Source organism: Pollachius pollachius (genome assembly GCF_949987615.1).
Source record: "Pollachius pollachius genome assembly, chromosome: 2".
NCBI lineage: Eukaryota > Metazoa > Chordata > Actinopteri > Gadiformes > Gadidae > Pollachius > Pollachius pollachius.
The window spans coordinates 36,777,860-36,798,813 of NC_136935.1; the positions used below are offsets into that span (position 1 = coordinate 36,777,860).

The 20,954-nt window shown below is 41.2% G+C and overlaps 1 protein-coding gene across 3 annotated transcripts; it reads left to right on the forward strand.

Annotated features, from left to right (window-relative positions):
* Window positions 1–530: 530 nt before the first annotated feature.
* Window positions 531–8,969, forward strand: LOC307071629 (cell adhesion molecule CEACAM6-like). 3 transcript variants are annotated; one of them, XM_079730674.1, is made up of 7 exons: window positions 531–636; window positions 742–849; window positions 2,720–3,091; window positions 3,198–3,413; window positions 3,546–3,806; window positions 4,415–4,505; window positions 7,000–8,969. In XM_079730674.1, exons 2-7 carry the CDS (start codon window positions 795–797, stop codon window positions 7,097–7,099), a joined length of 1,095 nt encoding a protein of 364 aa, XP_079586800.1. In that variant the 5' UTR covers window positions 531–636; window positions 742–794; the 3' UTR covers window positions 7,100–8,969. The 3 variants fall into 3 exon arrangements, with proteins under 3 accessions (XP_079586800.1, XP_079586802.1, XP_079586801.1); XM_079730676.1 differs by having other exon boundaries at window positions 3,198–3,260; XM_079730675.1 differs by lacking the exon at window positions 4,415–4,505.
* The last annotated feature ends 11,985 nt before the right edge of the window (window positions 8,970–20,954 follow it).

A 20,954-nucleotide genomic window follows, 5' to 3' on the forward strand; every position in this document is an offset into this window, starting at 1 on the left:
GGAAATAAAAAGAGCTCGGAATTCGATGGAAAAGACGGCGCTGCGGGAACCATGGCGTAAGGACAGTTATCGTCTCAAGGCATCCTTGCCATGTTGGTAGAAAACCTTGCACATCTCCTCCGGGAAATCAGGGTAAGAAGAACAGATATCGGAACTGCGCTCCCGTACAGCCGTAGCCCAAGTGAGAGCCTTTGAGACTAACTGTGTGTAATTGATATTATGAAAGAAGACATAACAAAAAGAAGACAAAAAAAGTTAAGAAAAATAAAGAAAAGTAGGCTTCTGTTTTTGAGGGACCACACATTTAAAGTGTTTGGTTAGGAACCATCACAAGATATCATCACAGAACCATCTGTTACTGGGTGACCGGCAGGTTGTATGTGTATGTGTGTGCACGAAGCACAGGAAGATAAGAAGATTAATAGAAAATAAAGTAAATATAGAAAACAAGAAGGAACCTTGTACTGGTCATTATGGTCTCAAACTTCACTGCACCAACCCCACTAGTTCTCAGTAAGTCATGTTGCTGATCAGCACTAAAGAAGAAGGAAGTCTAGTTATGTTGTTTGTACTTCTTCAAGTAGCTTTTAGAAACGGGTAGCCACAGACTTTGGCAGACCAGCTCTCTCTTCTACAGTAAGATGTTGTACCTCCTTAACTTTCATTCCACTGCTTAACACAATTATATAAACAAATGTATTTCTTATTTTTATGTATTTTTTACATTTATTTTACCTCCAGGTGTGTTTAAATATCTCCCTACAACAGCCAATTGATAGAGGACAGGACTAACCATGAATTCAAGATCAGCAGCAAGAGGATTTCTAGCTTTCCTTCTGTCATTACCAGGTTGGTACATTCAAATTGGGAACATGCAGTTTAACTGTTTCACTGATTACTGATCATTGTCAGAATACTGTGTGAAATTTTTGACCAAATATATATATTTTCATTTGACATCAAATTAAAGATTATTCACCATTTTCTGGTTACTAGGCAAATCTGACATATTTACAAGAGTTACAATTTTTTGTAAAAAGAATCCAGTAGATTAAAGTCTGAATTAGGTCAGAAGTTAACATGGCTTCCCATCCTAAAAGGTGAAGTTACTTTCAAGATACAATCTCAAAAACATATATATATAAATATTCAACAAGGACACATCAAACCAAAGCAAAATTATTCTATTGATACATAGAATTTTTGCAAAGCTATTACACAAATATTATTTAAAGCTTTGTGTAACCTACTCAGTTGATATTTGATATAACTTTGAATACCCTTCGAGTACAAAACAAAGGATGTTGAAGAATGCCAGTTATTACTAGAATACGTTTGGCATGTCTAAGCTGAATATTTCAAAACTTAGTGTTTTTTTTTGGTTTAAAAAGATATTAATGGGTTGATAGTGATTTCCATTAAATTGGGACTAACTTTATGAAAAAAACGACATGACCAAATCCGGACCAAATAGGTTAGTTCATGACCAAACGAGGATCCTCCCTCCTAAACCCATTTTGAATTTGCTCAGGGCTATTATCAGTATTGTAATTGCATAAAGTATAGTATATTTGCAACGTTATATGTTAATGGTTTGCCCTAAGTATATAGTGTTCCCTGCTGTGTCCATTGTTGAATCTGTTCACACAATCGCAATCACTTGTTCTTGTTGTCACACTAATTGTTTAATAAAAAAATACAATTTCATTCATCCATTCATCTTAAAACGGTCGTCTACCAAGACAAATATATATATAATTACGCTGTGCATATACAAATAAATATCAGTATATGCATCATAAAGGGCCTCTGATACAATATAGACAGTTGATAATTCAAAAGAGGTAGCTATTTAATCAATTTACCTCAGAAGTTACTCGGCGGCCAGCAATGGAAATGAATGATCTCCTACGCCGTAAAATGGTTGTTTGGAACTATTCGAGGCTCCATACCCCGGAAGTAGGCGCTACAACGGAGTCCAATGGAAGTGTCGCCACTCTGTTATATCTACCACTCTGGGCTGGATGTACGGCGTGGTGACGGCCAACAGTGACCGGAGATAACCGTTGTATTTGCCAAATAAAGAGCAGGATTGCAAGCCAGACATCGCCTCCTTATTCAACGCTGCGTTACAATATGAAAGAACAATATCCCTGACTGCACAAAGAAATGCCTCACTGTAAAATCCACAAACAGGATGAAGTCGGCTATGGTGAGGTCAATCAGTAGCAACACACAAGTTTCAAAACACAGGCTTTGGGAAACATGAGAACAAAAAGTAATTTCGTACGGTAACGCGTTACTTTGTAACTTAATATTACAAAAAATAATATCGTTAAGGTAACTCGTTACCCCCAACATTCAATGCATTCCCATAGTTCCATAATGAGCCCATCCACGCTTTCACCAATTTTTTAATGTTGAATGTCAATGAACAAAGCATCTGTAAATTACCGATCTCTCTGCTTGGTTAACATTAGCTGTATTGCTAGCTCTGTCAGTAGATCTATCACTAGCTGTGTTACTAGCTGTGTCACTAGCTCTATCATTAGCTGTATAATGTTGGTCTCATGATGCTCTAAATTTTCCTCTCACAGCTCAGTGGTCAAGAATCGGTTGATTGCAGCTCCACCCAACAACCTTTGTGTATCCTGTGATCATCCATTTCATTAGTTGAACCTCTGTGTCATGTTCTTTTTCAATGACATGTTTTTTTCAGCGCTACAGGGTGAAGTGGGCTACGCCGTTGGTTGCACATCTAAAACCGTCTGCGCCTTAAAAGAATCAACTGTTGACATCATCTGCACCTATAACTTCCCGAAAAAAGATAAGGAACTAAATGTCACACAACTGTGGCATAAAGGAAAAAAGCACAAGGCAGTTAGTCTGACAAAGGATGCAGACTATGAGGGTCGTGTTGAATACAGCTGTGGAGAGATAAGTTGTATAGAGAACAGCTGTAATGGAACGTGTGCCCTGAAAATCAAAAACCTGACACAGAGTGACTCTGCTGAGTACATGTTCAGCTTCATAATAAACAGGAAAAGCGGGAAATTTAGTGGTGACCCTGGAGTGAAGTTATCTGTGACAGGTAAACTTGAATTACTAATGTGTGTTTGTGTGCCTGTGTGGTTGTGTTCTTGCAGGTTTGTTTTGTGTGTTATCTTATTAAATGTTATTGTGTATTTCATTCTCAGACCAGGTGATGGTGTCGTTTGCTTCCTCTACTGATCCTACCAGGGCAAACATGACATGTCACAGTATGTGTAGTCCTACTGGTGGTTTTAAGTACAACTGGTTCAGGAATGGACAGTGTGTAGAACAGGGAATTTACTACAAAGGCAATATTAGTTCTAAAGACAACTATTCATGTGCTGTTGAAGGATACAAACGTCTCCACTCTCCTTTAGTGTGTAAGTCAACTCCACAGTATACAGACATGCTACCAGATGTAATGGAATTTTTAGGGTACAGAACTACATGTAGATGTACTATGGATGCACTCAAATTGTCGAGTTTTAATTAATTATTTTAACTTCTAACAGACGTTCCAAAGACCCCCTCAGTGACCGTGAGTCCCTCTGGTGAAATAGTCAACGGCAGCTCAGTAACACTGAGCTGCAGCAGTGATGCCAACCCAGCAGCTGACTACACCTGGTTCAAGGAACATGAAGACTCAGTGGGACGATCAGGACAGAACTACACCATCACTAATATCACATCTGAGCTGGGAGGAAACTATTGCTGCCAAGCTCATAATGCCATTGGACGTCATAATTCCACCTGTTTTTACATTCATGTGACAGGTAATTATTGTTTTAAAACACACACACCACACACTTTGCCACTGAATGTATTATATATTCATAGAGCAGGGCATATGCTTCCGAAAATAAATGTGTGCGACCTCGAAATATATTTTCCGGCATTTGTGAGAGTGTAAATAATGACGGTGCTACCATTAGTTTCTAGGGATGTTCCCAGAGGAATATGCAATTTTGGTTGGGGATTCATTGTTTATTTATTGATTTATTGTTATTGTTGAGTGTGTGTAGAATATACTAGCAGCTTGAGGTGAGGTTGTAGATTGGAACCAACTGGACAGTTATATATAATGAATGTCTTCTTCGACTACGTCATCATACATTTAAATATTTCCCTGACCTAGGGCCACACAAGACACGTAACATAACAAAAGTGGTTGCAAAGTCTGAAGGAAGTAACTGGTCAGATCATCAACAGCTGACTTTAATGACGCTGAAGCAACTCAGCTGTCCTGCTCATTCCAAATTGCACAATGTTCCTTTATCATGATACTTGATACATTTGAAGCTCCAGTGATCAACCCTAGCCCTAGCATTAGCATAACTATTTAAACCCAGCCAGTGTCTGAATTCATATCTGTTTTTTCCAGAGACATCATCACTGACATCATTCATTGTCAGAATCGTTGTGGTTTCAATACTAGTATTGGCCACAATACTCCTTGTTTTTCTCTTCCATAGGTGAGATATTCTATCACCTCCCTAGCTCGCTATCTGTCTTGCTAACTCTCTCTTTCTCTCTGGGCCCTATTTTAACAGTCTGAAATGCAAGTATGAAACGCGAAACGCAAGGAGCTTTGTGGGCAGATCTCTGCGCTGTTGCTATTATAACGGTGGATAAATGGCTCTTGTGCCCGAAACAAATCTAAAATGGGTTGGTCTGAATACCTGTAGGTGTGTTTTGGGCGTAACATGCAATAAACCAATGAGAGTTCCATCTTTCATCCCCTTTAAGAGCAATGAGCACATTTGAACTTGGCAAGTTGATATTTTGTCAGTGCGTTTACAGTCTCCGCTGAGACAGATTGATGACCACAGGAATTTCAAACTTCAAATGGCTCAGTTTATGGCCAAATAATATGGCCTAATTCAAACAAGGAATAGCGTTTTATTCTACAACATCAGAAACACTGAGTCGTCATGTAAATTTCGGCAAAGAGAACTTAACACATATATAATATCTGATCCTGTGGCCGCAGCTGTGGGTCTATTTAATGATAAGCGGCAATACATTAACAATCATCGTTTGTTACCAGTATTGTATACATTATCGTTATCGACTTGTGTTCATAATATGCATATGTCCCACCGTATACATTGCCATGGACTGTATTATGCGTTACCTGTTTAGTTTGCCTTTTTTAAACAGATGGGTAAAACAATGTTTTCTCACGATCAAATAGATAGATAGAAAGCTCTATTGTCATTATACAAAGTACAACGAAATGCAATGAGCAGCTCCTTAAAAGTGCAGACATAGTTATCGAATATATAATATATAATAATATATAAAAGTAATATATAATAAAAATAAATAAATATATAATAATAAAAAAAAAATTAAATACAGTAAAACTTAAATACACAGTAAAGACCACAAACAGACAACAAACATCAGTGCAGATCTGAGTTCAGTATGGTGACAGCTTTGGGAAAGAAGCTGTTCCTGAGCCTATTTGTTCTGGCATATATGGACCTGAAGCGCCTGCCAGAAGGCAACAGGTTGAAGAGATGGTAGCCGGGGTGGCTGGTGTCCTTCAGGATCCCTCTGGCCCTGCTGAGACAGCAGGAGCCATAGATGGTGCTTAAGGAAGGCAGAGGGCAGCTAATGATTTTTAGCGCGACGTTTGCCACCCTCTGCAGTCTCTTCCTGTCGGCCTCCGTGCAGCTGGAGTGCCACACTGACACAGCGTAGGTCAGCAGGCTCTCGATGGTGGAACGGTAGAAGGTCACCAGCAGCTGTGTGTTTAGATGCTCCCTCCTGAGCACCCTCAGAAAGTGTAGCCGCTGCTGGGCCTTCTTGACCAGCGCTGAGTTGTTGACAGACCAGGAGAGATCAGCAGAGATGTGGACTCCGAGGAATTTGAAGGACTGCACTCGCTCCACACCTTCACCGTTGATGTACAGGGGGGCAGGGGCGGCTCTGTTCCGTCGGAAGTCCAGGATGAGTTCCTTGGTCTTGGTGATGTTCAGTGCCAGGTTGTTAGATGCACACCACTCACCAAGTTTCAGGCTCGTTTCCCCCTGTTATAAGGCCCACCACCGTTCTGTCATCAGCGAATTTGACAATGATGTTCTCTGGGTGGGTGGGACTGCAGTCGGATGTGTAGAGGGAGTAGAGTAGTGGGCTCAGCACACAGCCCTGGGGAGAGCCAGTGCTGAGAGTGCGGGAGGAGGAGAGGTTTGATGAGTTACAATTGATGAGTTAAATACTCTTTCCAATCAATCCTAAAAGTTATGGGCTTGTACCTGATGTCTGTGTCAAGAAAATATGTGTTTGCTGTACGGTGTTTGCAGATGCATTGGTTTAAAAGTAAAACTTCTTACCGCTGTATCAGCTGTTCTTTCCCAAATAATTTAACCAATGTTATCATTTACCCTAAAACGAGATTTAGTTTTTGGGTAGATTTTAAGACTGGGATATACTTTACTTTGAGTTTATTATTGTTATTATTATTAACCTTCAACGCATGGCATGTTACTACAGTGTTCATTCATGGAAATATTTTTTTTCCACAATTCACATCATCATATTTCAATTAGGCTAATCGTTTGCATGTTTATGCTGTGTATAGCCTATGTGTGTGAAAACTTATATTGCAGTTCCGACCTGCCATGGCATGTCAGAATAGCAACACTAACTGCGCTATCCGCTAATGCATTTTGACCAGGTATTTTCTGGTCAGTGGCGCAACTGCTTTTTTGATCACTAAAAGAGCACATGTATCATTTGTGCCGGAACTCGCCTCTCCTTCTTGCCAACACGCCTCTCAGGGCGCAAGTGTAGGGGCGCGAGTTTGCTGCGGGGAAAAAATCTGCTTTACGCCGGGTGCAAACTAACAACGATACATGCGCTGGGTGCAAGATAGGGCCCTCTCTCTCCTTGTGCCTCTCTCTTCCTCTTTCTCGTTTTCCATTCACTTCTGTTTCTTCTTTATCTCTGTTCTCTTACCAGAACAACAAGGGCCTCCAGAGAAGCATCTGGCCTGGGGGAGGCAGCAGAGATGGTTGGCGAGGTGGAGGGGGAGGTGAGGGACAGGAATGCAGACTTTTGACTCAACCATCATTTTACTAATCCACCCATTAGAAGAAGTCTCACCAGGCCAGTCTCTGTGTGGGACCTGTGTTGACCCAAACTAAAGCTGATGTATAAGACTGAACCATCATGGTACAGGTCATGTTCCTCCCCTCACCTGTGGTCACCAGATAATGGTACAGGTCATTCTATGTTCCTCCCCTATGGTCACCAGATAATGGTATAGGTCATTCTATGTTCCTCCCGTATGGTCATCAGATGATATGGCAGATAGAATCGGATTTCAGGGGCCAACAAGTTTTGTTTCCCAGGCAATTCTAGGCTGTGTGAAAACACACAGATGTCACCACAAGGTTTGACAAATTAACCAAAAACCAAAATGTACGGTTGCTTCCTCTCTCCTGCTCAGACACTTCCTGTTCCTGTGTATGTAATAGAGCTCTAACCAATAGCTCCGCCCCTTCAGCACAGAGAGAACCAATAGAGCTCCAGGAACTGTCTTGTCCAATCAGATCAAAGACAGAAGGTCCTGTACTCTGTGGTCAACTGTAAAAGACGCAACGCTGTGGCTGAATAAGCTTCTTTTGGGAGTATAGAGTATAGACCAGTGGTTTTCAAAGTGTGAGAGAGTGAGCCCCCCCTCAGAGAACAAATAAACAGCTGCAACCCCCCCTAAATTAAGAAATCTTTGTGTTTTTAAAGATATTTTTGTTCTTTTACACATTTTAAACACATTTTTAAACATTTCAAACACCTCAGTTGGTTTTTAAAGATATTTTTGTTCTTTAACACATTTTAAAAATATATTTTTAAACATCTCTGTGCATTTTTAAAGATCTTTTTATTCTTTTACACATTCAAAACACATTTTTCAAAATTGTTAACGTCTATCTGTGTAAATAATCGATCCGTAAACTGCCAGTTTAGTCTCCTTTTTGGCTCACCACTACTTTATTGGGAGCAATGAGTTTGCGTCTTTGATACGCACAGGCTAATTAAGAATAAAGTTAAAAAAAGGAAGAATAATAAGAGAAGTAGTTAAGATAAAATAGCAGAAGATAAAACAATAAGGAACAGTGTGCCATTGTGGTCTTAATTCAATGAAATACTGCATACAGATACACAAAATAATGAGTTTCACCGTTTTTATAGAAGAGGGCTGGATCTAATGCACTTAAATGCCATCTAACATGGCTGGATGGGTCAATAAAGAAAATAAGTTAATCTTCCGAGTAATAACATCATCAGATGAGACCGAAACCGCAATTGTGGAGGTGTATGCTTTTACAAAAAAGGAACAAATAAAGGATCTTTGTTATTTCTAAGTTATATGCAAGATTGCAGATGGTGAAGAGTGCACTCTATTACAGGCGGACCATTTATGCTTATTTTCATGTAGGCTGTCAGACTGTTGCCCTGCAGCCTGATGTATACACAGAAAACGAAAAGCTTTGGCTTGGAAGGTCCTCACTCAACCATAGAAGGAAGTCAACCTGAATGACTTACCCTACTATTAGCAATAATAATAAAGCTATACAGAGAAGTCAACCAGCAAGAGTTAGCCTACCGTCAGCGCTGATGCTAAAGAAGAGAATTGCTTTAGGTCTGACATGGAGAACCGTATGCAGTGAGATTGTACATACATATACATGTGTTTCTGCATATCTTGTAGCGCTTCATTTCTTTACGTGCTGAATACCTCCCACCAAAGACTTTTGATTTTTTATGTTCCACTCATTAACTTCTCATAACGTAACGTAAATATTGTGATATTTGCATGTTAACATTGGAGCTGCCAGATTTATAAGGCAGTAATTCAATTTGTACAACGTGGGCATTTGAGGCTGTAACTGATTAAGAGCGATATCAATAAATGATTTTTCAGTGTCGGCAGACGGACTATTCATTTTCATGACAATTGATTTGCTGTTAATTGTAGGTGCATTATACCCACTAAAGATATTCAGAACATACATTCATCATATTTAATAATTGTTTGAGGGAGATAAAGTTGAAGTGATGAGTTAAAAATAATACACACGCTTAGAGAGAAGTACCAGGGTGAGGAAGTTCTCTAAGGAAATGAACACTTATCTTTCTACTCAGGCCTGCGTAGAAAGCTGTGTAGAAAACTATTTAAAAGTTGTATGTTGTTAGCTGAAAATTCGATTTCATCATGTCTTGTAAACAAACGATTAAAAATAATTAAGAATAAAGTTTAAAAAAAGGAAGAATAATAAGAGAAGTAGTTAAAGATAAAATAGCAGAAGATAAAACAATAAGGAACAGTGTGCCATTGTGGTCTTAATTCAATGAAGTACTGCAGACAGATACACAAAATAATGAGTTTCACCGTTTTTATAGAAGAGGGCTGGATCTAATGCACTTAAATGCCATCTAACATGGCTGGATGGGTCAATAAAGAAAATAAGTTAATCTTCTGAGTAATACCATCATCAGATGAGACCGAAACCGCAATTGTGGAGGTGTATGCTTTTACAAAAAAGGAACAAATAAAGGATCTTTGTTATTTCTAAGTTATATGCAAGATTGCAGATGGTGAAGAGTGCACTCTTTTACAGGTGGACCATTTATGCTTATTTTCATGTAGGCTGTCAGACTGTTGCCCTGTAGCCTGATATATACACAGAAAATGAAGTTTAAAATATTTTATAGTTTTGTATAATATTCACAATTTAAAAAAATATATATATTTTTTTTGGACGTCGTAGTTAAAGGGGAACTCTGCAACTTTTTTGGCTTAATTTACCTTAATCTAACAGGTTAAAAGTCATTATGATGGTTCTATTACACTTTTTGGTTTGATTGGTCGCAGTTTCGACTCCCCCTAGCCCATCGTGGCGGAGAAAGGGAATATGCAAGTTTCTGTCGGCGACCCACCGCCCACTCTCGCGGGAGTCTCGAGTCTCACAAAGTAACAAATTGCTTTACGGTACTCCAGACCCACAAACACGGAACCGGCTTGATATAAACACAAGTAGGATGCACTTGAAAATAAGAATTTTTTTCTTAATTTGCTTGCCTGGGTAAATAAAGGCTAATAATAATAAGTAGCAAAGGGATTTTTACATTCATCATGGATCAGCCGACTAAAAAGAGACAGAGAAACCCAATGTCGGAGGAACAGAAGAAGAGAAATGGGAGACAGGGAGGCCAGACACGAGTAAACGTTGGGCGAGCCTTTCAGGAATAGCGTGAACTGAAATAAAAGAAGACTGTAAATCGGACGCCGACTTGGCCATGTTGCTTTTTGTAATTGTTAGTACTGAGAACTTTGTCCTCGTGGCTTTCTTGATGTTGATAGTCTATGTAAAAATGTGTTTGCGCTAACGTTTTGTTGTGAGCCCTGTATGTCTCTAGCTTGCTCACTTGCTGGGTATTATCGTACTCGCTACCAAGCACGTTTGTTTCCATGGTTGTTTTGTTCGTCGGTCTCGTCCCCCAGATACATGCTAAATCCCTGGATCCAGGTTCTTGTTTATTTAGATCATAGACTGCTTTTCTAATGCCTCCGATTTTCCTAAGAGTTTAGCCTATATCATGTGATATGTCTGGCTGCAGGGCCGCTGACAGGTTTGGCTGGGCCCGGGACAAAATTCTCTCAATGGGCAGAGGTCCCCATAAATGCTCTGAAGCCCCATTTCGTATATGGCATTCAAAAGATCCAGGGATCCAAGATTTTCTTTGAATGTTGCACTGTATATTTTTTTAATGTGCAGGATTTGGTCTTGAATGGACTCCGTCAGGTCACTCTTGTACTTTTCAGTGAGATTTTTGCAGGCTTCCTTGATGCTGTCCTCCGGCATCTCCCTGAACTTCCAGAGGACACAGAACTCACTGCAGATCTGCTGCATGGACTGAAATCTTGTTTCTAAGTGGGACATTATACTGTCCATTGCAGCATTAAACACTTTGTCCCGAAAGAGGTCCTCTGGGCTTTGCACCTCTGTCTCTGTTTGTTGTTCATCAAAAAAGCGTTTCCTCTTTCGAGTCTTCACTTCAATCTTGGCACTGATGCCCATGTCAGTGGCAACAGCAGTTGCCTCTTTCAAAAAATTGTTCCAAGAGGAACGCAATAATGCAATCTCCCCCTCCAACTCTTTAATATTAGCTGCTTGGACATCGAATGAGATTGTTGAGGACTGACTTATAATGTTCCTGTCCTCGATACATTGTAGCACCTTCGTCCAAAATGTGAGGAGCAAGACAGCATTAAAGGATTGAAAGTAGGTTTTCAGCCCATGTGCCTCAGCTTTTGTGTCATTGCTCAGGTTTCCTGTTGAAATGAGTGTGTCAAGTGCCTGTATCACGCTTGGCAAATGTTTTGCCACTGGGCGCACAGCTTCAATCCGAGCACTCCATCGCGTGTCTGATAAGAGGTGAAGACAACATCCCAAAACTTTTTTGAGGATTCCCCACCGTTGAGGACTTCCACTGAACAGTTTGTACAGCTGATTTACAAAGCCAAAGAAAAGATCAACTTCTGGGCAAGCTCTGGCAGCATGGACACCAACCAAGTTTAAGGTGTGAGATGCACATGGGGAGAATCTGGCCAAGGGGTTCTTATCTAGTATGCGCGCTTGCACCCCTTTCACCTTTCCAGCCATGTTTGCACCATTGTCATAGCACTGACCCCTACAATCAGCTAGGTCTATTCCATGCTGGTCAAGTGCTTCCTCCATCATGTTGGCTATTTCCTCTCCTGTTTTTTTGGAAAAATCTTTGAACTGAAGGAAACGCTCATTAATTTCCCATGCATTTTCAGTGGAGGTTTGACTGACATACCTCAGTAACAATACATTTTGCTCCACATTAGAGATGTCTGGGGTTGCATCACACATAATTGAATAAAATGAGGTCTCTTGCCTTTCCTTCAAAATAGCCTTCAGGACACGTTGTGCACAAAGTTCAATGAACTCGTTTTGGCTGTCAGGTGAGAGGTAATGTGCTTGCAGCCTTTTGCCCTGTAGCCGCTGTTGTCTGATGTTTTCCACATGATCCTTTAGGACAGCGTCATACCTCGATAATAGCTCAATTAAGCCCATGAAATTACCATTATCTGGTTCATCAATTTTGTTTGAGCTGCCCCTGAATGGCATATTTCTGAAGGCCAAGTACAGGGTCACATCCAGCAGTCGCTTCAGTAGTGCTTTGTTTTTTTCAATTTCTGTGTCCAGCAATTTCTGTTGTTCACTATCAATTCCAGCTGTATGCAAGACAGAATGTTGCAGGTTTTTCCATTTCCAATAGCAATGTTTGTGTGCCACATTTCTTTCATGTTCTGGGAATCTTTCATATAATTTTTTGTATTTGACTTTGGAAATCTGCATCCCATTTGTAGAATTTAGTGCACTTGTTGACCTTTTCTGTACTTCATGAGAGAAAAGTAAACATGGAAGGCAAAATAAGGCTTTCTTCGTCCTGCTATAGAGAATCCAGTCCCTATCGTTTTTTTCCCGTCCATTGTGAGAGGAAGAATATGTTAAATAGTGGGGAAATGCCCTGCCTTCTGCATCTGCTGGCAACTCTTTTGCCATCTCTGAAAATGGGATTCTTTTCGCCATTGCACGCACAACGGTTACTCTGTCAGCATCTTCCATTTTTGCTGGCCATAATGCAGGGTCATGGTAATCAGGGGAATGAGCCCCTCCTCCTTCGCTGTGACTTTGTCTCTCACTGGTAACCTCTGACTCTTCCTCTACTCTGGGGGATGGATCCACTCCTCCTGAATCACTGTGTCTTTCTCTCTCTCCCTTCACTCTCCTCCCCTTCTCTCTCACTGGTAGCCTGTTCTTCCTCTATCTCACTGGTAGCCTGTTCTTCCTCTCTCTCATCCTGTTTGGTAGCCTGTTCTTCTTCTCTCTCATCCTCTCTAGCCTCTCCTATAAAGTTGAACATATTTCGATAACAAGGGCTATATCTAAATTAACAGGGGTCAAAATGAACAATTTAAGAACAAATTGAAAACCCCTTAATTTGACGATTTAACACAGAAAAGAATAGACTGATCAACTTGGCTAACGTTATCCCAAAGACTACAAAAGTTTAAAAATCGAAGGTTTTTTTTTTTGTTCCCAAAATTGTCAAACGCCGAAACACAACCACAGAATTCCCTTGTGCAGCTCCCAAACACATGACGTCGGGATGACAAGCCCATTTATTACGGATAAACCAAAAGGATTATTTACAACTTTAATTGGATAGGCTATGGATATGGACTGAGTGAAGTTATGGCTTTCAGAATCATACCACAATAAAACTCACGCTATTGTATTCACTTAGAGCTCATTAACTGCACATTTCATCGACCATTTTTCACTTGACCAAGGGGAATCATGTCAAGGGTACTTTTATTTATCGCCAGACCCGCGTTTATGTCCGCTGAACTTCCAGAGAATGTTTGGGGAACAAGGCGGAGCCCATTCATCTGGCGAGTTTCAAGTTAACGGCAATCAGAAACTAAGTTACAGGCTATCCCAAAACGTCACGTTTATAACCCATTCCTTACATCCAACTCTATCTAAATGGCAATTTCACATGTTGCCATGCCACTGGCTTATTTTAAACCATGAGCCGCGTAACACTGGCTGTAATTCAGCTGACTGGGAATGATTCTCAAATCAATTCAGCCTGATTGGAGTGCGCAGCGCATGCCTGCCTGAAACATTTGATTTGGACATGGGCCTATTTGCGGGGTAATGTGCATATTCTAAGATTCAATTAGATATAGGCGTATGAAACACAGTGTAATAAAGCCTTTGTGGTTATCAAATTATTCAATGCCCCCTGTCTGTCTGATATTGATCTCCGTGTGACTTTCTCATGTGGTGCTGCGCTAATATGTTTGACACGCCGCCTGTGCCTGTGTTACTTGACGACGGGGCTGGAAAAAGTTGGCCGTGTCTTACCTGGCTGTGCTGCACAGCTGCCTTTACTGGTACCTGCAGCATCACCTGAGTCTTTTCTGAAATATTTATAAAGAGATCCCCTCAGGCTTTCGGCTTCTTCCCCTCTTTTTCGCCTTTCTTTTTTTTTCAGGGCTCCTGACTTGTGCATGTTGAATCAACTCGCGCACTGACCACTAATGGAATGATGTCGTCTTTTTTCTTCTCCAAAGACCAAACCATTTTGGCATAGGGGTGATAGGGGGTTATTGGCCGTTTTTTCAAGAGCAATGAAGGCAAACAATCTAGGAGTCATTAATTGAATGCAAATAAAGCACTTTTCTTCTCTAAATCAACACATTTTGAAGTATACATACAATAATTAATCCCAACTTCATGGGGGTCCAGTTATGGGCCCCCCCCATTCCAGGGCCAGTCCAGGGCCCGGGACAACGTACCCGTTTGTCCCCCCCTGTCGGCGGGCCTGCAGACCAGTGTGCTGTAATCCTCAGATATGTCAATGATGAAGTTCAGGAGAAGCTCATAGGTTTGGTTCAATGTGAGTCATCAACTGGAGAATATTTTGTGGGGCTACTTAAAGAAACTCTGTCAAAGGTGGATATTGATCTTCAGAACTGTGTAGGCAACTCAACTGATGGTGCATCAAACATGCAAGGCCAATACAAGGGGTTCTCTACCTTACTCTCATCAGAGTCTCCTAATCAGGTGCACATCTGGTGCTATGCACATGTGCTTAATCTGGTTTTGGGAGACACCACAGGCATTGTTATCGAAAGTGCATCTCTTTTTTCTATTATAAATGATGTAGCTGTATTTATTAAAGATTCATACAAGCGTATGAATGTCTGGGAGAAGGTGAGTGATGACAAGCGACACAAAAGGCTGTCTCCAATTGGAGAAACTAGGTGGTGGGCAAAGGACCAGGCTCTCAGCAAAATATTTGGCTATTTTGGTAACCCCGACAATGCCTTGTTCGTGGACTTAATCCTAACACTGAAGAGGATAGTGGAGGATAAATCAATGAAACCACCTGTCAGAGCAAAAGCAAAGGGTTACTTTGAGTCAGAGCCACACCTGGAAGGCTCAAGGCCGAGCTCTATAATCTGGCCAACCAATGGGAGAGAATAAAGTTGCCCCATTTGGAGTCCTACACTGTCAGGACTGCAGCAGAGCATACCAAAGATGGAGATGGCCTGGAGCTCACAGTCACCAGCTGCACCTCCTGTAAAGACTGTGCAATTTGTGTGTATCGGGTCCTTTCCAAATACAACCTTCTGACTGGTTCCTATCATGTCATTGGATTGGCCTACAAGTTCCTGCTGACACTCTCCTTCAGCCAAGTGGCCTGTGAGAGGACCGTCTCAACATTAAAGTTTGTGAAGAACAGACTGAGAACCACCTTGACACAGGTTCGTCTTGAGGCCTTCATTATAATGTGCACCGAAAAAGAGATCCTGATGTCTCTAGACAACGATGAGGTCATTGACAAAGTTGCAGAGACCAGTGAAGTGCTCCAGCGCTTGCTGATGATGTGAGGTAGGACAGTCTGTTTTTTTTTTGTTTTATGAATAGGAATTAAAGCATAAGATTACGTTTGAAATTATCAAAAAACATAAATTAAGAGAATTTCCACTATTGCCTTTAATGTATTGGCCTGCTAAATTAGAATTATTTGTTACTTGTCATTTTCATGCAGATGTAGCTCTACACCGGCAGATTCAGGGTCCAGCAGAGAGAAAGCAGAGCGAGTTCTACATCCAGATTATTTTGATGACCAGCTGTTTGTTTTCTCTAACTATATAAATCCAACTATATCAATTAAGGAAAGTGTGTGTGTCTGTGTGTGTGTCCTAATTTTTCTCCTAAATGGCTTGACCTATCACTCTGAAATGTTGCATAGCCCCTCAATATATACCTGGCCAGAGACTGACAGAGCCATTTTTCTAATTTGTCAATGCAAACGTTGGTTAAAAAAAAGCTTGATTAGTGATTTATGTGAAGCAGTAACCAGCAGACAATGTGTATGTGTATGACAATTTTTTTCCACTAAAATAATTGTATCTTGCACTATTTAGATCATTTTCAGCTTTGATTTACCTTTCTAGGCACATGCAATTTCTAATATTTTGTACATGGACAAGATTGCTTATAAAATATTTCACAATATTCTAAACACATGCACATCCCGACATTGACATGCAGTTACAATGCACATATCCACGGATAAGGACTAGTTTTTATTATTTTACACCGTGGCAGAATTTTACGCACGCTATTCCCGCGGTCTCATAAAAGGCCTCTCCATCCCAAAGTCCCGGGCCAAATTTTTGTCCCAGTCCATCCCTGGCCTCCCCCAACCCTTTTCGAAAGCAGAAAATACCAGGCTAAAATAAAGCCAACCAATTAACTAAATCGGTAGATACAAACTACCATAGGGGTTCACAGACCCATGTACCATAATACATTTATATTTAACAATGAAATGATCAAATCAGTGTATGTTCAAACATACACTTCATTACACATAACAGTACAAATGTTGATTATGAACTTCACTGTTGCAAAATGCAAAATACCGTAATAATTAAACATAGTGCAAATAACGTTCCCCCCCTCACAAACAGTCATATTCCTGCATCCCAATCAGGCAATAAAGTGTTGCATTTCCAGGTGCTCGTGTTGCCCGGGTTTCAAAATGTTTGGGGACCCAGGAAGTGAGTGTGGCTGTCAGTGTCTGTTTATGTCGTGCAAAATGTATGGATTAACGGCAGAGAATGGGTTATGGAGCAGATCAGCTGGTACCTAACTGATTGCCAGGATGTTTACATGTAAGTAACTGAAAGGTTTTGTCGTTTGTGATCGCTATGATCGCTATGTCTCATGACGAGACGCGGTTGCCGGCACCGGGCGTCATACTCAACATTACCAGATGTGTGAATGCGTGTGTGCATGTTGATCAGTTACGTGTTGCGGGTAGTGTCAGATGTACGTGAAAAGGAGGGGGTACCTTTTCACACCATGTTGCAAATATAACCACAAAAAAAACTTTAATGCTGAAATAATGTTAAATGTTGATGCATGATTGTGGACTATATGGAAATAATACAATTCCAGGTCTCCTGGAAATGTTTTTATAATTCAGCTTAATATTTAATATATTGTTGCTTAAGGCGCACTCATAAACGAGAAAATTTCAAACTGGCACTGCATGTTGAAAAGGTTGCTGAGCGCGTTGCAGCAGATCTTTTTTCAGTGGAAAAGCGCAATGTACCTTGTGGTTATTGACTACTTCTCACGCTACATTTAAATAGCTAACCTCTCCTCAACTACCACAGCCCATGTAAAGGAGAAGTTGAAGTCCATATTCGCACGCCATGGAGTCCCAGACACTGTCGTCTCCAACAACGGCCCCCAATTCTCTGCAACTGAGTTTGCGGACTTCGCCAGGGAATACGACTTCAGCCAAGTGACCAGCAGCCCCCGTTATCCGCAGAGCAACGGGGAAGCTGAAAGAGCTGTGCCGACGGGGAAATCTCTCCCGGATAAGAGAGAGGCCACACAAGGCATTCATGTCTTACAGGGCTATTCCGTTTTCACATGGTTCATCCCAAGCACAGCTATTGATAGGTCGGCATAGCATAACACCTTTGCCCGTAAGCCAGGAGAAACTACAGCCTAAGTTGCCTGACCTCCAGGCTTTCGAAAGGAAGGATCAAGACATGAAGGAGAAACAATCTTCCTAATACAATAAAATACACTGTAGAAAAAAAAGACGAGCTCAGACCAGGACAAAGGGTCTGGGTGAAAAAACCCACTCCGAGTCTTGAACTGTCAGAGGCCCAGCTCCAACACCAAGATCTTACAACGTTGACCTACCCTCGTGGAGTCTATTTCTTCGTAGACTCCACATCAGGGTCATTCCAGAGGCTCCTACCGTGACCAGATCAGGGGGTGTTGAATATAGTTTAAATATCTTGGCCATTGGCTCGACTCCCAACTCACTTTCAGACCTCATATTGATTCCATATTTAAAAAAATAAACTGCAGCTTAAGAATGTTATATCGCTGAATTGCTTTACAAAACAGTTTAGAGTTTACAAAACAAATTATTACTCAAATTCTATTGCCTATAATTGATTATGTGGATGTTGTTTATCAGAACACAGCCAAAACCAATCTCAAAACTATGAATGTGATTTATAATATTTTCTGCAGATATGTTTTGAGGTGTCCATTCAGAACTCATCACTGTCATAAGTATCAGTCTTTGAACCAGTTTCACTGGTTACAGTTTGTACACAAATGCATTTTTTCCATATCGTTCATTTTATTCCATAGCGTTCATCACAAGAAATACAGACCATCTTTTCTTTTTTGTTCAAAGAATAGCCAAAGAAATTGGGAGGTGAGCCTTTAAATTTAAAGCCCCTTCTACTTGGAATGGCTTAACTAGGTCTCTTAGAGCCATTTCCTCTTTTCACCAGTTTTAGTGGTCTCTTCTTAATCATTTGCATACAAGCTGCAACTGTTTTCCTCATGCTGGATTTTTTTGTTTTTGTGTGTTTATTTGTTTCTTTCCTTTTCTGTGTCTATGTGTACATGAATGACCCTAACTGTAACTGTTTATTGTCTAATAACTAATGGTTGGTATGGGGAGGATATGAGTGGTTTTGGTGTGACTGAAAGCTTTTGTCTGTCTGTATGTTTGTAATGTATTTTTTTTTGTGAGGTCCCCTCGAAAAAGATGGTTTATCTCAAGGGGTTTCCTCTGAATAAAATTGAAATTAGAAGAAACCCAACTAGAATGGACTTGATATGAAGTACCCAAGACTACACCGGCTACACGAGTGTCTCTGTTTATTAAACCTGCACAGCATAAAAACAATCCTGTTACAGCAAGCCTTCCACGGAATTGAGCCTTTATTCAATTATTATTAATAAAATTGTGATTTGGGGGGTTGCATGTCAATAGGCTCATTTTAATAACTATAATTTTTGGCAGGTACCTTCTGGTGCTCTAGTCGCACAAGACCCAAGGCCCACTGAGATTTTCGGCATGCCATCAAGACAGATGCTTGTGAAGACCGCCATGTGACTTGCGGAGCATCTTTTTGCCAGCTACGCCCACTGCCATGATGAGGAGAGAAAGCAAGAGAGCGATGGTGCATCTTCAGAGGCAGTAGATGGGACATTGTCGAGTGTGCAAGGCGAAGCTCCATGTCCTTATGAAGAAGAGGTCTCGACTCAGAGTGAAGGGGACCTAGCTTTAGATCTGCAGCAAGCTATTTCAATGACCACTAAGCCAGCGTCAGAGGAAATAAAAGACGGTGACTTCATGAAAATTCTAACCAAAGAGTTTTCCCTCTTGGAGGCCACCAACAGGAGACCACCCCACCTGCAACAGTTGTGTGACGCTCTTAGTACTATTCAGGCTACACCCGTGGAGGCGGAGGGAGCGTTTTCTATCTGCGGCCAATTTGTCAAGATGATCCGAAACCGCCGGAGCACAGAGTCGATCAATGCTCTCTGCTTCTTGAAAGCACACTTCCGAGAGAAAAATAAAGAAGGGCAGGGTGAGAATTGAATTGTAAACTAAAATAAATAGGTAGCCTAAGTTGTCACGAGTTCAATGCAATGCTGATATTGCGGCAAAGTGTTTAGGCTTTTTGTTTTATCAATGTAATTAATGTAATATCAATTCAGGCTATTGTTTTACATAGGCCTATGGCCCTGTCTTTTTGTTGTGCACCATTGTACAAATAAATATTTGGTTAACTTTGAGTGATTATTCCTGTTGATACTGCGGCAGTTTTTAGGCTTTTTTTTTTATTATTATTAAAGAGCCCATGGCATTTAAATGTCACTTTCTGAGGTTTTATAACATTAATATGAGTTCCCCTAGCCTACCTATGCTCCCCCAGTAGCTAGAAATTTTGTTGGGTGTAAAACGAGCACTAGGCATTCTGCTCCGCCTTTGAAAAAACGAAGCTCCAACGCGCCGTTTTGGATTTTCCCCGTATGTCGTCATAAGGGGAGATGACACCTCCCCTTTCTCTGCCTTGCCAGCCCAGAGAATTTAGCCTGCCAATGAGATACGACCTTGCAAGCGCCACATCTGTGTGATTGAACTGGGGGTTATGCAACTGAAACCATGGGTAACCCATCGTAAGCGTTCCTTGGCACAAAGCAGGTGAAGTCAGAGTTATGCTTGGGCAAAAATCTGTTTTTAAAGATGATAAAGAATAACAGCGTGCCATATGATCAAAATTGTTTCCAGTTTTTCGTGCAATAGCTCTCGCTCACGCTGGCCTCTCCTTCCTGCTGCAACACAAAGCAGACACATAAATAAAAACTCCCTGGCAAGTCTGATTGCGAGCAGGTGCCCGCAATCAGACCCAATCAACCCAGCAGATCTGTAGTGATCCAAACATGACTCCCCAGACCCACCCACAGGCCAAACATCGTACGTCCCCCCACACCTAGTACCACAGGGGTAAGGCCTTGTTCACACTACCTCCGTCCGTCGACGGATCTCATTGACTTTGCATGGGGCGCACGCCAAATTCATTGAGGGTCCGTCCGTCCATTCGACTCCATGGCCTGCTTCAAAAAGTTGAGAAATTTTAAATTTTTCAGGCAGCGCGTGATCCGTCGGCCAATCAGATCGCGGTAATGCAAATACTCTCCATGCGCCTACTTGATCCATTTTGCGATAACAAGCAAAACATGACTCCGCCTGTTCCTCCCGGAACAGGCGGGTACGCCCCAATTGCATGGGCTCAGGCTGGGAAGGACTTGAGTGTCCGCGACGGAAATAAAAAGAGCTCGGAATTCGATGGAAAAGACGGCGCTGCGGGAACCATGGCGTAAGGACAGTTATCGTCTCAAGGCATCCTTGCCATGTTGGTAGAAAACCTTGCACATCTCCTCCGGGAAATCAGGGTAAGA

Coding starts and splice junctions, on each gene's coding strand:
- LOC307071629 (XM_079730674.1), top strand. CDS start 795: ATGAATTCAAGATCAGCAGCAAGAGGATTTCTAGCTTTCCTTCTGTCA. Junction 3,092..3,197: donor AGTGAAGTTATCTGTGACAG/GTAAACTTGAAT, acceptor TTTCATTCTCAG/ACCAGGTGATGGTGTCGTTT. Junction 4,506..6,999: donor CTTGTTTTTCTCTTCCATAG/GTGAGATATTCT, acceptor TTCTCTTACCAG/AACAACAAGGGCCTCCAGAG.